The 20,422-nt window shown below is 28.3% G+C and overlaps 2 protein-coding genes across 2 annotated transcripts; both read right to left on the minus strand.

The window, feature by feature from the left end:
* Positions 1-504: 504 nt before the first annotated feature.
* On the minus strand, positions 505-5,813 carry LOC113874425 (probable inactive receptor-like protein kinase At3g56050). The gene is made up of 9 exons (XM_027512647.1): positions 5,702-5,813; positions 5,479-5,611; positions 3,619-3,690; positions 3,391-3,534; positions 3,170-3,310; positions 2,357-2,934; positions 1,555-1,739; positions 1,343-1,475; positions 505-1,138 (listed from the first exon to the last, which is right to left on the minus strand). Exons 1-9 carry the CDS (start codon positions 5,811-5,813, stop codon positions 534-536), a joined length of 2,103 nt encoding a protein of 700 aa, XP_027368448.1. The 3' UTR covers positions 505-533.
* An 11,083-nt stretch (positions 5,814-16,896) lies between these two features.
* Positions 16,897-18,392, minus strand: LOC113847484 (uncharacterized protein At5g39865-like). The gene has a single exon (XM_027476626.1). The coding sequence runs from the start codon at positions 17,966-17,968 to the stop codon at positions 17,144-17,146; it is 825 nt and encodes a 274-aa protein (XP_027332427.1). The 5' UTR covers positions 17,969-18,392; the 3' UTR covers positions 16,897-17,143.
* Positions 18,393-20,422: the final 2,030 nt, after the last annotated feature.

A 20,422-nucleotide genomic window follows, 5' to 3' on the forward strand; every position in this document is an offset into this window, starting at 1 on the left:
CACTTGTAATATTATTTAAAGATGCTGGGAGCAGAAGTCATACTCATAACCATGAACAAACTCACAAATACACTATGACAAGATGTAGGCATGTATTGTGTTTGTTTGCTTTTTCTCCTCCAATCTCCATCTTCTCCTAACTTTGGGTGAGTGAAGGCTTCCTGAACATAGAGGTGGGAGACATGCCAAAAAGGTTTTGAAGCTTTACGTTTAGATTGTACAATGAACTTGTTTCCTTCTCATAGCAGGCAAACACAATACATCCCTTTCCCCAGCCCCAGCAGCCATTCCAAAAGATATACGAAATGGTATTAAGGAAGCACTCTCTGTCCCTCCAAACATTTACAAAACCAATTCCTTCACAACGAGGCAAAAACTAGCTGTTCTCTACATGCTATTTCTGTTAGCTTCTAAAGAATACTATAAAATAACATCAGTATAAACATAAAGATTTCAGAAGTGTATGAATTCCAAATTTAGAGTAACTGCAAATATTATCAATAAACTTTTATTTTGGTTATAAGATTAATGTCTCAACTTGAATCAATGGACGTAATTGCCATTTCTGCCCACCAAAGTGGTGATGATTTTGGATTTGCTCCATCAGGCCCCATAGCTGTGATTTCCTTAAGCCTAGCTGTAACTTCTTTCATAGTTGGCCTTTTTTCTGGATCTGGATGTACACAATTTCTTATCATTTCAGACCATTCCTCAATCTCTTCTTCTTGTAAGCAGTTCAGTCCTGGATCCACAACATCTCTTAAGGGTTTTCCTCTCCATACATATTCTGCTGCCCAATCTGCCAAAAGGCCATTGTCTATAGCATGGGGAATTTTTCCTGTTACTAACTCAAATAATATTATCCCAAAGCTATAGACATTGTCCTCTATATGTGCTGATGGTGTTTCCAAGAGTTGTGCGGTTGCAGGCCCCTTCCTTATAGCAACTATGTCATTCCAGAAACTAAGATCTGAAATTTTAGCAGCATAATCTTCAGTTAGGTATATAGAGGAAGATTGCAGGTTTTTGTGGACAATGGGTGGCTTCAGCTCATGCATATGCTCTAGGCAGTACGCTATTCCCATAGCTATCCTCATTCTCATTCTCATTCTCCAGTCTAGTTCTTCTGCTTCTCTAACTGCACCATATGCAAGAATAGAGGCAAAGCTCAAAACAACTCTAATTGCTAGTGCATATTGACAAGGAACTAATCAATGAGATTTTTCTTCAAAATACAAGCCCTCTTTACGGCTTGGTTGAAGAAGCTAGGTTGCTATATATATGCCTGTAATAAAGGATATGCATGTGGATGTAAGTAAATTTGGAACAGAACATCACTCACGGTGTAGATGCTCACAGAGCGTTCCATTTGAAGCGTACTCAAAAACCATCATTCTTGTGAATGGTTTATTCTCTTCACAGTACCCAATAAGATTCACAAAATTCTTGTGGTTCACTCTGGATAATGTTGCAATCTGGAATCATGCAAAGGCGAAGAATTAGTAGCAGGATGATAAATGTGGCGCATTTGCTACAATTGTTGCCGACACATACCTTCTTTCGAAATTGAGCTTCCATACATTTTGACCAGTTTTGAGATGTGGTCACTGATGCTACAGCTATCTCAACTCCACTGGAGAGAGTCCCCTTATACATAGTTCCATCTGGCAGAGAACCAATGATGTTGCTGAAATATTCACAAGCTACTTCAAGTTCTGCTCTTTTGAGATTTGGCACACCTAAACCACACATGCTCAATGAGTAACTAAATCCCTGTTAGATCCCATAATCAAGATTTGAGTAAAATTCTGAACTGTGCAGCGAAAAAACGCAAAACGTGGCTTGTTTACTCTGGGGTAAATAAGAAAATAGCAGGCTAGAATTAATGATATAGTTATATGGCAGGGCAATTTATGCAACAATTATTCGTGTAATTAGGCAGTTATGCAACAGTTATTGGTGCTGCAGCAATTGTTTAGTTGTAATAGGAAAGTTATGTAACAGTAATGTATAATGTGTAGTTATAGGAATGGGTATGGGCAGTTTTCTACGGTAGTGTATTTTTCTGTTTGTAAGGCTGAGAACTGTTTCTCGGAGGAGAGCCTTGGCTCTAAGGCTGGTAGTAACTTTATCTACCATATTTGTGTTGTGTAGTCGGTGTGAAATTTAATAGTTCAGTTTAAAACCCTATCAATCCAACATAAAGATATACTTGTGAAAGTGAAAGGCCTAGGAAATGAATTTATTCTTCATATTGAAACCGAAATTTGGAGTTTGAATCTATTTCTAATCTTCTGAATGAAGTAAATAATGTAAATGTGATCCACCAGAATGACCTGTTGCAAGCACAAATTACCTGTTACAAAAGCTTTCTGCAGCTGGCCACTCAACCCTGTGGACCAAGGTTTAACAGTCACAACCTTCCTACTTTGGAAGCACGTAAGAGTAATGGCTAACACCAAAATCAATAAGGAGAAGCACCCAACTGTAGACCATATTATCACAGAATGATGCATCAGATTGAAACGTTTTGTATTCCCTTCGTTAGAAAATGGAGAAGGGGAAGGTGCTGAAGCCCAGTTAAACTGTGGAGGTGTAGACACAATGGTAGGTGGGTTAGCTGGGGGGGTTATATCTGGACTTGGTAACACTATCGATGAAGGAGAAGGAGTGAAAAAAATACTGGAATGAGATGGTGATGGTGAATATGAAACTGAAGCTGATGTTGATGGTAAATTTGAGGGGCTTTCTGATGATGAAAATTGTGTTGGTGAGAAAGGCTCAGAATTTGGTGATAATGAAGAGGGAAAACGTGATGGTGATTGTTTAAGTATCTCTTGGTTATCATCCCTTTGGATTCTGAGTGTATTAGCTGCATTTGTTACCTTGAGAAGTTGCCTCCTGTATGCTCTATCCCCATCTTGGCCAATGTGACTAAGACAAATGTCACAAATAGGTAATTTTGAACTTGATCTTATGTACTTCACAATGAATGAGCTTGCTTTAAGCAATTATTTTCATGTAAGAGCTAGGTTATGGTAATGAATGCAAGGTGAAGTATAATGTCATTCAATCATTTACTGTGGAAACTGGAAACAGTTCATCAAATCCGATTTTGAGCATGGATGAACTCAGAAATATGTTTCAATCAATTGATCATCGTGCATACCATAAATTACATCTTCCAACAAATGCTTCTCTAGTGGTGGCACCAGTCAGTTGTTCTTCATTAACATCCAATTCAGAAATCATCTTGAGCTTATACCGTTCTGGAGATAAGTTACCTATATAGTCATTGTTATCCAATAAACTGCAATATGAATTTGATAGAGTAAGTAAGCCAAAGAACATGATAGGAACAAAATATTTGGCATGAGAGGATTAATTTACAGGGTTGTGAGTGATGGAATACTGCCAAGGTCAAATGGAAGTGGTCCAGTAAAATTATTGTATCCAAAATCAAGAACTTCCAACTTCTCTAAATGTAATATCTCCTTTGGAATTTCTCCAAAGAAAGAATTGTTGCGCAAAATGCTGCAGAGCATACAAAGAGTATAAAGTTTGTTGAGCAATCCTTATTAGTAAAACATATATACAATGCCATGTCTATCGTCTTACATTGATTTTATGTGAGCCAGCTTGCCAATTTCTGGTGCTAGTGTTCCTTCAAGATAAAGGTCTTTTAAATTCCTGCAAGTTGAACATTCATAATAACTAATGTTCATTGTATATTTGATGCACCAGCGGCACCAAAATATCAAGAGAACAACACTCCACTGAGAATATATTTTGAGGGGGAGAAAAAAGGTAGAAGAAATTTTCTATTTGAGAATTTTTGTTTATTTGAGATTTTTTTAAATAAAAAGTATAAAATTAATAATGATATGTAACAATCTATTATGTTCATTATAAATATTTTTTTAGTTTGAAAAAAAAAAAAACCTGTTTTATCTTCTCTAATTTTTTTCATTCGAGCATATATAATTAGATGGAAAACGTCACTCGATCAACCGAGAAAAAACAAAGCGGTAAACAGAAAAAAAAATTATAAAGATCAAAAAATATATATGGTGCATTTTTAAAAAATAATATATTTTTAATAAATATTGGCAAAAGACCAACTATTTTAATTTAGATATAATACACGAGCGTATATATAATAAATATGAAATTGATAAACCCCACTACTTTGATTTTATCGATTATTATTTGTACGTTGCGTTTGTTAATTTACTCTGATGGGAACATTGCCTTTTTAAAATACAAAAATCCATCATAACAGGCAAAACTCTATTCAAGATGGTTCAGGCATTAATAAAGTCTTTGAAGATAACAAAGGTCGTTTTGTTTTTTGATACATTAACAAAGTCCATTTTCAATTCCATGACGTTTTCATAAAATTATTTTGATTAAAAGCGAGCATAAATAGTAATGAAACTGAATAAAAAGTAGTCACACCCTTTAATTTCATCTGTTATCCCCTACAATTTTCAAAATAAAATTTATTTTCTTTCTTTTAAATATTCATTTAGTGCTTGGTGTAATACACAATTCAGTGTAATGTTTTTTGAATTATACTTTGAATAATAACTTTTTTTCATAAAATATTTAATTACTATATTATTATATACTTGTCAATTCCAAATTGTAATGCAGAGCAAGTGATCTCACAAGACCTAGCAAGATAATATGTAACAGAATAGCTGCTATTCTAAAGTTTTAAAATACGCATAACATAAATTACATTTTATAAACTCACACACTCTCCTAAAATGTTCATGATTAAAAATAACACCTAAAATTAAATATATTGATTTTAGAGAAAGAGAAAACTGAATAATTTGTAAAGAAAGTTATAAGTTCAAATTTTTATATCATTATCTAAAGATATGTGAGTGCCACTTCATATGAATTTGTTTCTATAATGCGATAGTGTGGTTTGATATTAATCTTTTAATATTCATATCATTCAACCCCCAGCATCTCCGATAAGATGTGCAGAATGACAGCCAATATTAAAACTCAGTTCTTTGTCGACAAATAAGACTAGTCACCATTTAAATTGGGTAAATCTTAATTAATACTCTGGAGAAAGTATGTTATACTTTATTACGTGTAGAATTACTATATCAGAGTTAATTTTAAGATATTAAAAAAATCATAATCTTTAATTTAAAGAAGATATCTAATGCCTCCTTAAATTCAAGAGTATCATTCTAAGCACCTTTAAATTATAATGACAAAAAAAAAAAAAAAAACTCTATTCAAACGTTTGACCGTTGACAAAAAACGTTTGACCGAAAAAAAAATCCATTAAAAAGTGTCCTTAGTCGCAACGGCGTCAAAAACCCTTCAAGGACGTGTTTCTCTTCAGATGAAATGCAAGTGTGAGGTCACTTGCAAATTTAACAAATTCAGTTTCATAGCACATAGATGAGGCAAAAAAGATAAGAATGTATAATGGAAAAAGTTACTTACAGTCTGACAACATTGCCATGGGAACACTCAACCCCGAACCACGAGCATGGATCAATGCCTTCGCCATTCCAGCTTGCTAATGCCCCGAAAGGGTCCTTCACTACCCTCTCCCTCAACGCTAGCAGCGCCAAGCCTGTGCCATATGAAACGACACACCGTTTTCGTAAAACTCGCTTAAAACACCAAACGAACCTTTCAGCGCCGTCGTTTTCTTAACCATTACCTTCGCTGTTCAGCGTCAAACAGAGACTCTGCTTTTGACCTAATGGAAACAGAGTCAACACCACCAGCAACAACACCGTTAACGGAGGGAATGATGTGCACGCTTCTGGCATTGAAGCAAATTCTGTGTTTGACGATAGGGAAGGGGAAACAAGTTAGAGAGGGAAAACCAGAGTGGTATCTCCTTATATAGCGCCATACTGAGAGTAATAAAAATCCATTAATTAGGTTACTAATGGCAGTATATTTAAACCTACCAAGCATTCCTTCATTTTAAAATGGTTCCTGTATCGTATCCATCATGCTATATCACAAATATTTTATTAAACATTTTCAAGTAAAACGTCAAATTCGTCCTACAAGTGGCATCATTAGTTAATCTATTTGTTGACGTTAAATTAGTAATAATAATTTTCATTTTGATAAATACCAATTAATTTTAATATATGATTTTTTTTGTTATTTTAATTTTTAACATTATCTATTTAATTTGTAATTTTGATAATTTTTTACTGTTAGAAATAAAATTAACTAATGTACATTAAAATAAAAGATTAAATTGATGAATAATTATTACAATTGTGGATTAATTTTTTTTACCATATTAAAAACTAATTTATATTTATATTTTCATAATAAAATCGGCCAATGATAATACTAGTTTAAGGGGTTATATTAAGTTTTTGTTGTACACTAATGATTTAACCTGTATTTTATTTTTTTATTAAAAAAAGATGTATTCTTAATTAACTTGCATTAATTTTATTTTATTTTTTAAATTATTTTATTACATTAATAATTATTTGTATGTATTACTAACATGAGTTAGTAAGGAAGTGGTGAATGAACGAATGAAATTTTTTAAAATGTTATATATAATAAAAAAAAATAGTTTAGATCTTTGATATGTAATTTAATAATATTAGTTTTCATATATTTATAATTTAATTTTTAGTAAAAATTTATAAAATTACTCTTTAAACTTTCAAAATTTGTTATTTTATATCTTGATATGATTGTATTAATAGTTATATTTTATTTTTTAAAACAAATATTATATGCATATCGTATTTAGGTAGTAATTTAAGAAAGTTGCATTTACATATGATGATACAATTTTAATTTTTAATTAAAAATATTTTTTAATTAATAGATGTTGAATGTTATTTTATATCTTTTGAGTTTTCTGACAACTTTATGTATAAAGTTCATAACTTTTAAAATTAAAATTTTTAAATCAACTCTCACAATTTTAATTTATTATAAAAATTAGTTTTTGTATGAATAGATTTTCAATATCATTTTATACTTTCCTCGTGCCTCCAAGTATATTGATTGCATCTAGTTCACATAATTTTTACAAATTTTTCTTAAGTCATTTTTTTTTTTGCTTAAGTGAAAGTTATGAAAAAAATTGGCTCACGGGATGAACACTTTAAGCAATCATTAATTCGTTTAAATCATACAAGATATTTTAATATTTGTTTAAGCAAATAAAGTTTTATCTAAGTGAAGATTGAGTATCTTATTTTCGCTTAAGTCAAATTATTACAACTTAAGCGAATATTAATAAAACATGTATATTCATCAACGTATAATATTAGCTTAAGTGAATATGGTATAGCTTAAGCAAAAATTATAAAGAATGATGTTTCTGCATTTTTTAACATTCAAACACATCTTTTTAGTCATTATCATTATTTTTATTTATCCAAATTATTTGTTTCTAAGATAATTAAGATAAATATATAATATTTACAAATTTAATTAGTTTTATTTTCAATTATCACAGCTGAAAGCATGATAGTGTAAAGAGGTTGTTAGATTTGAAAAACATATTTACCTGTTATTTGAGAGGAAAAAAATAAAGAAGAAATTGAAGTAGAATAAGAAAGAACTGAAGGAATTAAACAAAGCTTACGCAACACTATATCAAGTGGAGATTACTTGATTCTATTTAATCTCTTATTTAAAATATTTTTTTCAAATTTTTATTGTTTAAATTTTAATCATAACTGCTAAATTTATTGAACTAATTATTAGAATATAAATGAAAAAAAATTTACTTCGTTAACTTTTACTTTAAAAAAAATACTTTTAAAGCATTTATTTTCAATATCTAATATTTAAAAATCTTTAATTTTAAACTCTAAATCATTAATTTATAAAATTTATTAAGAATAAAATTATAAATACTATAACTTTTAAAATTTTTTATAGCATCTCATTTATTAATTTATTTATGAATCATATAATATATTAACTCACATTATGTAATTTATGTGTATTATATAATTTTTAAAATTAATTATATTTAAATGTTTGCCTAATAAGAAAAGTATTAGTACATTGGTGTTAAAATAATTCTTTTGAATATCTTAATAATTCTCGCTCTTTTTTAATAAAGAATTTTCAAACATGCGTGCTTTCAATTTTATCATGGTGTATAGTTTTTTACCATACATACGGCACCCAATTAGCATACATATTTTTTGCTTTAATTTCTATATTTAAAATTTATCAGTATATATATAATCAGTGCATTTGACTTTACTGACTTAGTAGTTCTCTAGTGACTAGTTACTGAGGTGAGTGTCTTTTTGTTTGCCCAGTCCACCTGAATATAATTTCTACGTGCATTTAGATGTTCAACCGTTGACTACTTATCATATACCCACCAATTCCTAATCCGAAGCATTTACAATAATATACACCTAATCTATCAGACATGTTAGCTTTAAATTTTAAATTGCTATCCAATTTCACAAATAAAATCTTTAAAGTAGACAGGAGATACTTTAACTTTGAACGAGTACACACAGGTCCATATTTGTATCATTTAATTGGACTATCTAAATAGAGCCTTTACATAACAATAATCATTACAATAAAGATTATTTTACTCAGTTAGTGGGAATTGTATGACTGCTATGTGGACCAAATTAAGTTATCTGAATAAGTTAAAGATAAGGGAGGATTTGTAATTTTCTATTGAAATGATATATGTTATGAGTCTTAGTCATACAATGATGGGTGATGGTGAATATAAGAGGAAATGAGGATGTCATTACTTGAAAAACAAGTACAGAAGATGGGTTGGGGGAGCCAATGCAATATTCCATTTGGCAATTAATTAGATAAGGGATAAAGATATCCAACCTTCTTTGAAACTGACCCCACTAATCTAAGCTAAGATCATTTGCACCCCTCTCAGCATTTTTTTTTTCATATATAGATTAATCAATATTTTAGAGGAAAATCTAAGGTAGAATATCTTTCCCTTGTAAATAATTCTACACTTTTAGTTTTTTTTTTCCAGAATTTTGCTCCTCTAAATTTATACATGTAAAGTAAAGAAATGTAATCTTAATTTAAATTTAAACATTTTATAAATATAAAAAATTTAAATCAATAGTATATAAATTATTAACTTTTTATTTTATATATTTCCCATTTTATATATACTTTTTATTACTTTAATTATATTTTTATTTAATATAAAATATCTTAATAATGATCATTTAAAAATTTTAATTAAATAAGGACAGTACATGCACATAAATTTAGATAAGCTATTATAATATTTATTTTTTGTACTCTTATTTAAAAAAAAACGCATTTATTCTTAAATTTTTGTATATACCATTAAACAAATGGATCAATTAGTAAAATGATTGTTCTAATTTAATTTATATCACAACAAATGTAATCATGTTAAATATTTTTTTAAAAATTACCTTTTATAATAATTTTACTTGTTCGATAAGATTATTTCTAATAAAAAAATATGTATAAATTAAAAAAAAACTTGTTTACGTAGACAATAACTTTAATATTTATCTTTTTATATTATGAATATTTATATTTTAAATCCATTACTTGTACTTTTATTTTTAAAAAATTGTTATTTTATAAATTAATTAAAAATAGAATTTTGTTAACCTTAATTTTTATGACTGAGAATAAGCAGTTAAAAATAGTAAAATTTTATTAAAAAAAATATTTATTGTACTTTTATAATTTTAATATAATAATTATATATATTTTTAAAAAAAATTATATTATGAATGCTTAAATTCTACCATTTGAAGTTAACAAAACTCTTAAAAATAAAGCTATTAGATAGTTGACTATGACTAGCATGCTTCTTGACCATCCAATTAGAAGAAAGACCTCGTGACAACGTTACAATACAGCCAATAAATAAAAATTGTAGTTTCTCAGGACAAAGTAATATGAATGTAACTATTTGTATATAACAAATTTTTATTAAAAAATTAATATGATTTAATACATTGATGATGATAATAATAATAATAATAATAATAATAATAATAATATTAAATACTAGAATGTTTTATAAAAATTTATCATATCATATGCAAGGAGGTTAAAAAAATCAATATATTCAATAAATGAGAGTTAAAAAAAAATTAAATAGTAGAGTATGCATATACGCTGATGAATAAATAATTTTTCCTCTCATCATTGATAATTTTTATAGGTAGTATAACTAGCTTTGAATTTAATTATCATTCCTAAATCCAAATTATAATATTAAACTTATAAAAGTCAATATACAAATTTTTCAATTAAATTAGTTTAATAACTCGTATAATGTACAACAATTTTATTTATAATAAATATACATATAATTTAATAAATAAAAAATGAAATTTTATATTTTATGAAATAATTATATATATTATTTTAAATTTATTCTATAATTATAAATAATATGTATCAAAATCATAAAGATTTAGTAAAATTAAAAAATTTTAAAATATAATTTATTTTAAAATAATAATTTTTATTGTATAATATAAAAAATTAAATTAAATACTAACCATCAATATATATTAATAATCATAAATTTAAGAGATAAGACTCATGAATATATACTCCAAATGTCAAAGAATAAAGAAAAATTAAGATAATTTTTATAAATATAAAAATAAGTCAAAAAAATTAAAAATTTATATAAAATAATAAAAAATTAAGGAAAATTTTAATTTTTAAAATTTATAATAAAATTAATAAATATGTGAATAAAAGAAAATTTGTGAACAAAAAGAGGTGTAATTTACACATCATCACTAGTCAATTTTAATACTAAAATATACATATGAAAAAAAATGTAAAAAAGAGTAACTTTTCCCAGTACTTGATTAGTTTTGAAATTCAAAATTTGAGATTATATATGTAATTAAATGAATCGATTAAAATATTTAATGATCCAAAAAATACTAATAATTAAACTCATTAATACCTAGGTTAGTCTCCTTTATCAGGAAAAAAAAATAGACAAGGCAACCTCCTGTTCTAGCAGAAAACGGCTTACGACCTTTGCCAACTTATGAGTACGACACTGAATCATCTCCTCACGCCATAGCTCAGTGCTTCTAATCTTGAGTAAGCTTTGGAAGAGTAGTGTAAGCTTTAGAAGAAGCTACTCTCATGTTACATCACAAGTCAATTGCCTACAGTTACAATTAATTCCTCTATTAAAAAACTGTGCATATATACAACACCACTTGCTTTCTATTATTCCACTATATCATCATATCAGCTTGTGATTGTTGCATCATACTTGTGGTTACCAATATTGTTAAATAGGATGAAATTTGTATGCCCAAAAACTGTATATTAAATACCATCCTTTTTCCCTTTTTCTTCCGTTTTTTCTAACAAATTGTTTAACCAAGAACATCTTTAGCATTACCAGTAGCATCGAAAGCTTCGCTCCTGTTCAACTTACCCAGGATATAGGTTTGAAAATAGTTGTGTTTGTGTAAATTTAGAATAAGTTTGTAGTGGGTTACTAGCATTAACTAGAGAAGTATTGTGCATATGTAATCACCGTTGCTTATTTAGTAGGCAACGTTTTTTACTCGACACATGCAACTATGGCGTTAGAGTTGACCGATTTGAACCAATCCTAAGTTGCATAATTGGTTAGATAAATTATCTAACCGTTTAATCTGCTAAGCCATGAATTAAAATTAAAATTAAAATTAAAATTAAAATTTTCTCTCGAAAAAACCTTTGCTCAATTAAAATTATACAAGCCATTTTGTCTCCAATTTAGCTGCTCACTCCTAATTCTTTTACACTATTATTGAGGGTGGAACTATTGAAAGGCTAATATATTTTTGTATGGTATTTTTTTGAAAAAAAATCTTTATTTAAAACTTTAAAATAAATTCATTTTTATTAATTATTTTGTTATTTATTCTTACTTTTAAAATATCTCTGTCGTTAAAACATTTCTTTTTATTACTCTCAAAACAAGCTCATTTTCTCCTATCTGTATGTTAACAATAACACACTCATTACAATTTAAAAATATGTTAAAAATTTATCTTAAAAACAAATAACCATTTTTTAAAATAATATCCATGTCTAATAACAATAATAATACATAAGCTTAAATAAGTAAATATCTCCTAAAAAATACTCTCTTTTGAATTTAGTTATTATAAAAAATGTTAGATTTAATTTTCAAATTTTTTTATAAAAATAATCTTTATTGTTAATTAAAAATAGTCAAGTAATGACTAAAAAAACAATGATTCACGTCATATCTGACAAGTAGAATATTAACTTTAAATATGGTAAAACTTAAATAAATAATTAGTTCATAAAAAATATATTTTTTTAAAATTAGTCTCTAAAAAATATTTTTTTAAAAATTAATCTCTATTAAATTTTTGTTATAAGTTTAGTTATTCAAAAATATTTTTTTTTGAATTAGTTCTTATTGATTTTTTTTTAGTCTCGTAAATTTTTAAATAAAATAATTTTACATCATTTACATTTAACACTAAAATATTTTACTATTTATAATCAATCAACATGTAATGTTTTAAAGTTTTTTAATTATTCTATTTTTATTATTTTAGAAAAAGTTTATATTCTTATTTTTAAAGTAAAATTGGATATGATTAGAGTAAATCTCTTAACTCATGCGTAACGAAGAATATTTATATTATCTCAATTAATGAAAAATAAAAATATGGCTTCAAAGAAATATAATATAGTAAGTCTTTTTACCTTACATAATACACCTTCCGCTAGCTATTTTTGACATTATCTCTAAAAAAATTTGGACCTCAGATAACACTAACTTGTCAAGTATTTTTAAAAGAAAAGTAAAATGCAAGATATTAGATAAATCAATAATGTTGATTCAAAAGATAATAATAGAATTTATTTTTTTAAAAATTAAAAAAAGTAAGATAAAAGGGACTAATTTAAAAAATATTTAAAAATTAATTATATATTTAAATTTTATCACATTTAAAGCTAAAAGCATTACACTTAACAGATATAACTATATAACATATAATTGTTTGACCTTAAAAGGGAATTCTCTATAATTTTATCTGTGAAGAGTTATTTTTTATTTCATCATGTCATTAATAACAATTATTTTTAAATAATAATACATAAAAATAACGCTCATAAATAGTCCTATTAAAATTAAGAAATATAAATATGTCTGTCATCCATACCAAAATAAATAAAACTTTTAAAAAAACTTGCTAATAGAAGAAGACTTTTAAAGAATAAGAAACATAGAACTAAAGAGAGAGACAAAAAGAAACTTTCGTATATAATCCTGTATAATCTCAAATATTATTAGTTTCGGTACATAGACTAACAACATTTATTTAGTCATCATTATCGATAAAAACTATTAAAAGAAATACCAAACTAAATTAAAAAAATTATAAAAATATATATTTTTAAAAACTACTTATTTATTTCATCTTGCTAATATAACAAATTTAAAAATATGCCACGTTTTATTACAATACATAAACCAGGCCGGATTGTAATTTGTCGCATCACATCGAACTCAAATGTTGGTTAAGACACATAAATAAAAATTTATTAAAAATTATAATATTACTAATGTATTAGATCTTATGAAATTTTCAGTTTTGTCTAATTGTTCAGTGTTGTTATTTTGTTCATCGGAGTTCTTATTTTTCTTATTAATTTTAGGGAACTGATGATAAATTGGCTCACTTAACATAAGGGTTAAATTTAGAGTAATGTCAGATTTTCTTTTCGCATTACGCTTTCGATAATTAAATTTTAGAATAAAGTAGCTTTGAAAATATAGTTTTTGAAAGTAATTAAGATTCATTGAAAGATATTAAAAAAAATGGGAGTGAGTGAGAAAAAACTATAGCTCAAAAAGTAAAATAAGACATAGGACTATTTTCAAGCCCATTAAGAAATGATATGGCCTGATTCTTATTTCTTTTTTCATTGGATTCCTAATAGAGCCCAACTATGATGAAACAGCTATGAGCTATACCACTCCTAATACACAGTATATAAGATTTTTCATAAGGATAATGTATTATCGTATAATCTTTTTTTAATCCATTTTATTATCCTCTTCCCTCCTCATCAAATAGAAAAGGACAAAATTTCAATATTAGAAAGAGAAAGGAGGGAACATGTTTCCTCTAGGAATTGGATGCTTCCGCTCCATTATTACAGTCATGGATGGAACAAAATTGAGTACTTCCTTCCATGCAAAAAAGCTACCCGATCAAGTCATGCCTTCACAATTCTTTTCATTAAAGACAATTACTAAAGAAAAGGATATAAGCTAAAAATCAGAAAGATTTTGCTGGAAAAAGAGAGAAAAACAAACTAACCCGACATCAAATTTGTCAACAACTAATAATTTAATAATGAGAATGGATTATTTTTTTATGATAGTAGCATTCGAATACTAATCATAAGTAGTTGCATGCATGTCAACCAAGTACTTTATATAAAACTTTCTTGGCCATTCGATCAAAATTAAATAATTTGGGTTATTAGTAATATTGACTAAAATTAAGGAACAAGACATTAGCACATCAACTTGACTATTTTTTATTTATTCTCATGGCTCTACTATTATCTGACGCACAACCAAGTAGCACGTCAACATCGTAATCCATCCTGAAGAAATTGACATTTATGTCAATTTCATCTCTCGTTTGGTGGCGAGTCTCATCAATTGCCAAGCTGGTTATCATTTCATCGCAATTACTCATTAGATCATATTGAAGTTCAACCATTGATAGTATATTAATAAGAATAAAAGCATGTAGTAATTGCTGGTTTTAATATTCCAAGTGTGACTACAGCATTGCCAAATGAAAATGGTAGAAAATCGGCTCCAGTCAAACTTCAGTAGGTACATCAACATATGTTGTCATCACCTAAATTTGAAGTCCACGATGATCATGTGATAAGAAGAAACCGTGAGTTAATACGAATGGTACAAGATTGCATTCGAAATCATGTCCAAGTCACCCGTTGGATACTAGGAGTGATCACTGTCAGATTGTTTCAGATTTAATGAAAATAGTTTCAAAAATCAATCTAAATATAAATAAAGTTAGGGTAAATTGATTTCTCTCACTTTTCAACATGTAACCCGAACTAATCTGATCATAAATGAATTATTTGAATTGAATATTTAGCTCTGTATTTAAAAATAAAAATATTGTAACTTTTAAATTTTAATAATTATCAAGTTAAACAATAAAAAAATATCATTTTTAATATAAAAATTATAATATATTCTTAAATAATAGATCATTTATCCAGAATCACATTTAAAATACAAATCAAAATATAAACATCATGTAATATTTTAAAATATTTTTACTTTTTTTAAGCATCATTGCCTTCCAATAAAATATTTCCAAGTGAACAAAATAATAAAAATAAACTTAATATATGGACTGTAATTTATTATATTAGAAACAAAGGCTTAAACTGATATATAAATTTTATTTCTATACAAACCTTTTGTAACAAAGTCTATAGATCTACTAGCAATGGAACAAATTATTTTGTCAACTATACAAGGCTCAAGTCAATTCAATTAATTTAACAAGCTCAAATTTCAACTCGAATTCAATTTGTTTGGTTCATGAACTAAGTTCAACAAGCTAATAAACCAATATCGAGTCTCAAACCAATTTTGCCAACCTCAGTCTCCATCTAAAAAATATCATACAAGTAATGTGGATCAACTCAACTAGGTGACATGCCTCATCTAAAACTAAAAGGGTGAAATGCTTTAACAAAAACCAGAATATGATGCCAATTTACAAACCCATGCCAGAAACAAGGACCCTATAGCAAAAAACAGAAAATATTACAGGCTTAAAATAATCATATTTCATCATTAAGAAAGGTATAAAGCATGAATTCAGTAAGTTTGCAAGAAAAATGTAATATCTGCCAAATTCCAGAGAATGACATTCGATGAATGTCCAGAATGCATCCCAACCAGCTTAAGATTACAATGACTAAGATGGATACTGAATCAAGTTAGAGAAATTGACAGGAATAGGCAAGTATACGGAGATTGATGGTAGTACTGTCTAGTGTTATATATAGGATTCTGTTGAGTTTTTCAAGTCTTTGGAGTTTGGAACTTCGTACTGGGTTTCTCAAGCATTTGATTAGAGCTACCATACTATTAATTCCACTTGGAGAGATGTTAGCAATAATGTTTTATTCTCCTACTGTTTCAATTTACAAATCCTCTTGCTCACATAAAAATAACATATCTTCTAAAGATAAAATTAACTAATAATTTTTACAAGACACGTGTGCAAGAGGATTTTATAAGATACATTCTTCAATATACTCTTTGTTAATAAATTATTTTTAAAAATTCATAAATAATCACTGACTTTTTGCAAAATAAATCAATGCAAGGAGTAAATAAAAAAATGTGTTTAAAGTAGTGTGTCACTGACATCTCTATTCCATTTTATCCACATTTCTCGTGCAATTAAACAGATATGGTTATCACAATAGAAAAGTTAATACTTTTTACCTTGCTCTTCTGCACCAAAATGATCCCTTACCAATTTCTCCGCAAGATATGAATCATACCAAGTACGACCAAACATAATATAAAAATGCAGTACACAGAATTAAGAATATAAGTACTCATTTCAAGATTTTCTATGCACCCAAAATCATTTGTCAATTGATTACTAATACTTACTTTTGAATGAAAACAAAATAACCAAAAATTATGAAAATAACATACACAATTTAAAAAAAAAAAAAAAAAAGAAAAAAGATAGAGGGCATCCATATATAATGAAAAAAAAAGTCAAAATTTAAAATATACACAAGTTTTCATATTTTGTTGTTTCAAAAAAGAGTACAATGTGATTGAGTGAAAAAAACAAGTCAGCTAATAAATGGTCTTGAAAATATTGCCCTTCCATAGGGAGATAGAGATGGAGATGGAGATACTGCACACATTGTATCTATCTACGATCCCCCAGATGGTGGGCCTATACATATTCTTAAAGCCCACAAAAAACTACAAAAACTCAGTATCCAAAAAAAAAGACTAAACAATTTATATATAAAAAATAATGGATTGAAATGGATTTCATGAAAAAAGGGGTGCGGAAGCAAGACAAGAGGGGCACTTAACAAGACCGTTTTCGTTGCATGTATTACACGTTTTGAAGCCAGACTTGTCGGTGTAGACTTTCCTGCTACCGTTACACTCGTCGCACAGGACGAACCTGTGACCCGCGCACACGTGGCATTCGTTGGGATCCACTGCGGGCAGGTCTTCGAGGAGCTTCTTGAGCTCGCCAACCTCGTGCAGTTGCCTCACCTCCTCGGCCCCACCAACGTACCGACCACCAATAAAAACGCGGGGGAGGCTGGGCCCGGCCCGGCCCATGATCCGGCCCAGCTCGGTGAGAAAGCCCGAGTCCATGGACACGTCACGCTCGTCTATTTGAACCCGGAACCCGCGCAGAATGGAGAGCACGCTCTTGCAGGCCTCGAACGTGGGCCTCACCACGCGCAGGCTGGTGAAGTAGACCACCACGCGCTGTTCCGCGCCAGGAAAATAAATCGGAGGCGAAGGGTCGCTCTTTGAGTCATCGGGTGCTGGTTCGGCTAGAGGTTCGGATTCGGGTGTGGAGAGGGTTCTGGGTAATTTGGGAGGCTGGGGTTGGTGTTGGGGGTGGAGATGGAGGTGAGTTGACCAGGTTCGGAGGAGCGAGTTGGCGAGTCGGACTCGGTGGAAAACGGAGGGTTTTCTTGAGAGGGAAGGTGAAGGGTGGTGCTGTGGTTGTTGTGGGGGTTCGTCAAGGCAAAGACTTTGAATGTCTTTGAACGATGAACAAGAGAATGTGGAAGAGGGTGATGAAGATGCGCTATGAATTCTAACCGTTGATTTACCCCACGGTCGCCACATTGAAGGTGGGAAGCTACAATCTGATTCTCTTTTGGTGGGTTCAGTTTTCTTCACTTTGATTTGAGGGAATTAGGATGTGGGTTTGGAGAAAGGAGGGATTTTGATGGGGAAAATGGGGTTGTTTTGAGATGGGGTGTTGGAAATGGAAATGGAAATGGGTATGAGAATAGGGTGGGAATTCCTTTTCTTATTTTTTATTTTTATTTTTTTGGATTTTTGGAGGAATGGAGGAATTGGGGTTTGTTTCTAATTTTGTTGTTGGGGATGGATTGGTGGATAGAGAGATGGTTGCTTAAAGTTTAGGCATTGGGGAGTGGTGATTGAGGGAAGAGCTGCAAAAGCGGGTGGTGGTGAATTTGCATGTTTGCAAAGTTTGGGGAGGTCCTCAGCTTTTTGTTTCTCTTTTACGCTTTTACCAGAGAAAAAAAGATAATTAAAAAGTTGTGGAATTGGATTGGAAATTAGGGAGAGGGAGATTGTATTAGGGTTGAGATTGAAAGGGAGTGTGATGGGTGGTTAGGTAGTTGAGGGGTTCGTCTTTTTTGTTTTTTTAGGGCTTTGATTGGGGTTTAATATCATAGCAATGGAAGATGAGAGGCCCTTGTTAGTAACTTTGTACCAATTTTGGCCTATTTGTGGATCACAATCACTGCCTTTGTTTTCTCACCACAATAATCCTATTTCATTAATAAATGGTAAGCTAGACCAAAAATCAAATTAATAAAAGGCAATACAATATATTCTTACTTGTTTTCAAAATTTGCTTTATCAACTCTCTAATTGAATAAACCAGTGACTTTATTCAATGACTTACCTGTAATAACAAGTTTTTATTGATTTAAACTTCAAATTTTCAGTTTAAGTATCTAAACATAAGAAAATTATATTTATTTTTTTAAAGTATAATAAATATTTTTATTTTTAATAAATTTTTATTATTATTAATTGTTTATCTCATTCTAAATGTTAAAATCAACATTTTTCAATAATAAATGAATAGGCAATTCACTATTATAAGTTTGATTCTAAACTATGTCAACTATTTAAAATTATATAGCTTTTTTAAAAGAATTACCTTAGTTATAGCATGGAGGATTTGCTTGGAATCAAACAAAAGAAATAAATTTAAATTTTTATAAAGAGAAACGCCTATATTTAATTCTTAATTGCAATAATATCTGAAATGGTTAAATTATTTCCCGTAAAAAATATCTAACAAAAAACAAATAAAAAAGTTAGTTCAGATCCAAATATTATTTATAAAAATTAATAAAAAATAACTAACGAAATTCTGTATTGTTTTTGAATTTATTAAATTTATCCCATATATTATGATGATAACATACATAAAATTTTACATAATTTAAATATTTAAAGTTGTTTAATCTAATAATTTTTTAATATTTTAAATAACATACATTAAATTAAAGTAATATAATTTTTTTTAATAGACTAGAATTTTGTTACTTTATGATAATTTTAACCTACTAGCTAGATTGATTAAATTTACTTTTGACAAAGAATTGAGAATAATGTTTTACTAAGTTCGACGTAATGAATTTTACGTAGAAAAAATAAAATAAAAAAATCTTACCATCCGATATCATCATCAATGAATTATTAAAATTAAATATAAAAGATATATAATATTTTAAAAAAGTCATATAATTTTAATTAACTGTTAATCTTGCAATTCATATTTGTTGTTTTTATTCCCATATAAAAATTATATTTTCACTGAATATATCATAAAATGTGCATGGGTGTTAAAATTAAAATATTATTTAATAGTATTAAGCGTTTGTTCAAACAAGAGGTATAAGGGTCTTGCATTCAATTTGGATGGGGCATTAATCTCATTCCGTAAATTTTTATCAATTAAATAGCTTTATTACGAGTTGCTTTATCCATGCTTTATACGAATTTTTTAAAATTTCATGTTTAAATTCAATAGAATTTCGTGGGATTGTTTGGGTATTTTTCCTATTTTATTTGGAAATTTCACCATTTTTTCCATCGCCATAACTCTACCCCACAAAGACATTATGATTTACTCAAATTATCATTAACTGTGTAACATCATCAGCATCTAATTTCTCCAATGTAAACTTCACTTGTCACCAACAAAAAAGAAGAAGAAGAAGAAGACTTCAATTGTGTTGTGTTATGTAAAGTTTTTTTTTAGTAATTTAAATATTATTTTAATCTCTATAAAAAAAATTACATTTTACATTGCATTTGTAAATAAGAATCTAAATAAAAACTATTTTTAAAATAATATATATTATTAATTTATATTATAATACTGTTATTTCATATTTAAATAATTTTTTATTTTGATTCTTATATATTATTAATTTTTGTATTATGGTCATTAAGAATAATGTGTTTTTCATTTTAGTCATTATAAAAAATAAAAATTCAAATTAATATATATATATATATATGTATATA

The sequence above is a fragment of the Abrus precatorius genome, unplaced genomic scaffold (assembly GCF_003935025.1).
Source record: "Abrus precatorius isolate BTA unplaced genomic scaffold, Abrus_2018 Scaffold8, whole genome shotgun sequence".
In the NCBI taxonomy this organism is placed as follows: domain Eukaryota; kingdom Viridiplantae; phylum Streptophyta; class Magnoliopsida; order Fabales; family Fabaceae; genus Abrus; species Abrus precatorius.

Coding starts and splice junctions, on each gene's coding strand:
- LOC113874425 (XM_027512647.1), bottom strand. CDS start 5,813: ATGCCAGAAGCGTGCACATCATTCCCTCCGTTAACGGTGTTGTTGCTG. Junction 3,691..5,478: donor CATGGCAATGTTGTCAGACT/GTAAGTAACTTT, acceptor TTCAACTTGCAG/GAATTTAAAAGACCTTTATC. Junction 2,935..3,169: donor GTTGGAAGATGTAATTTATG/GTATGCACGATG, acceptor CATTTGTCTTAG/TCACATTGGCCAAGATGGGG.
- LOC113847484 (XM_027476626.1), bottom strand. CDS start 17,968: ATGTGGCGACCGTGGGGTAAATCAACGGTTAGAATTCATAGCGCATCT.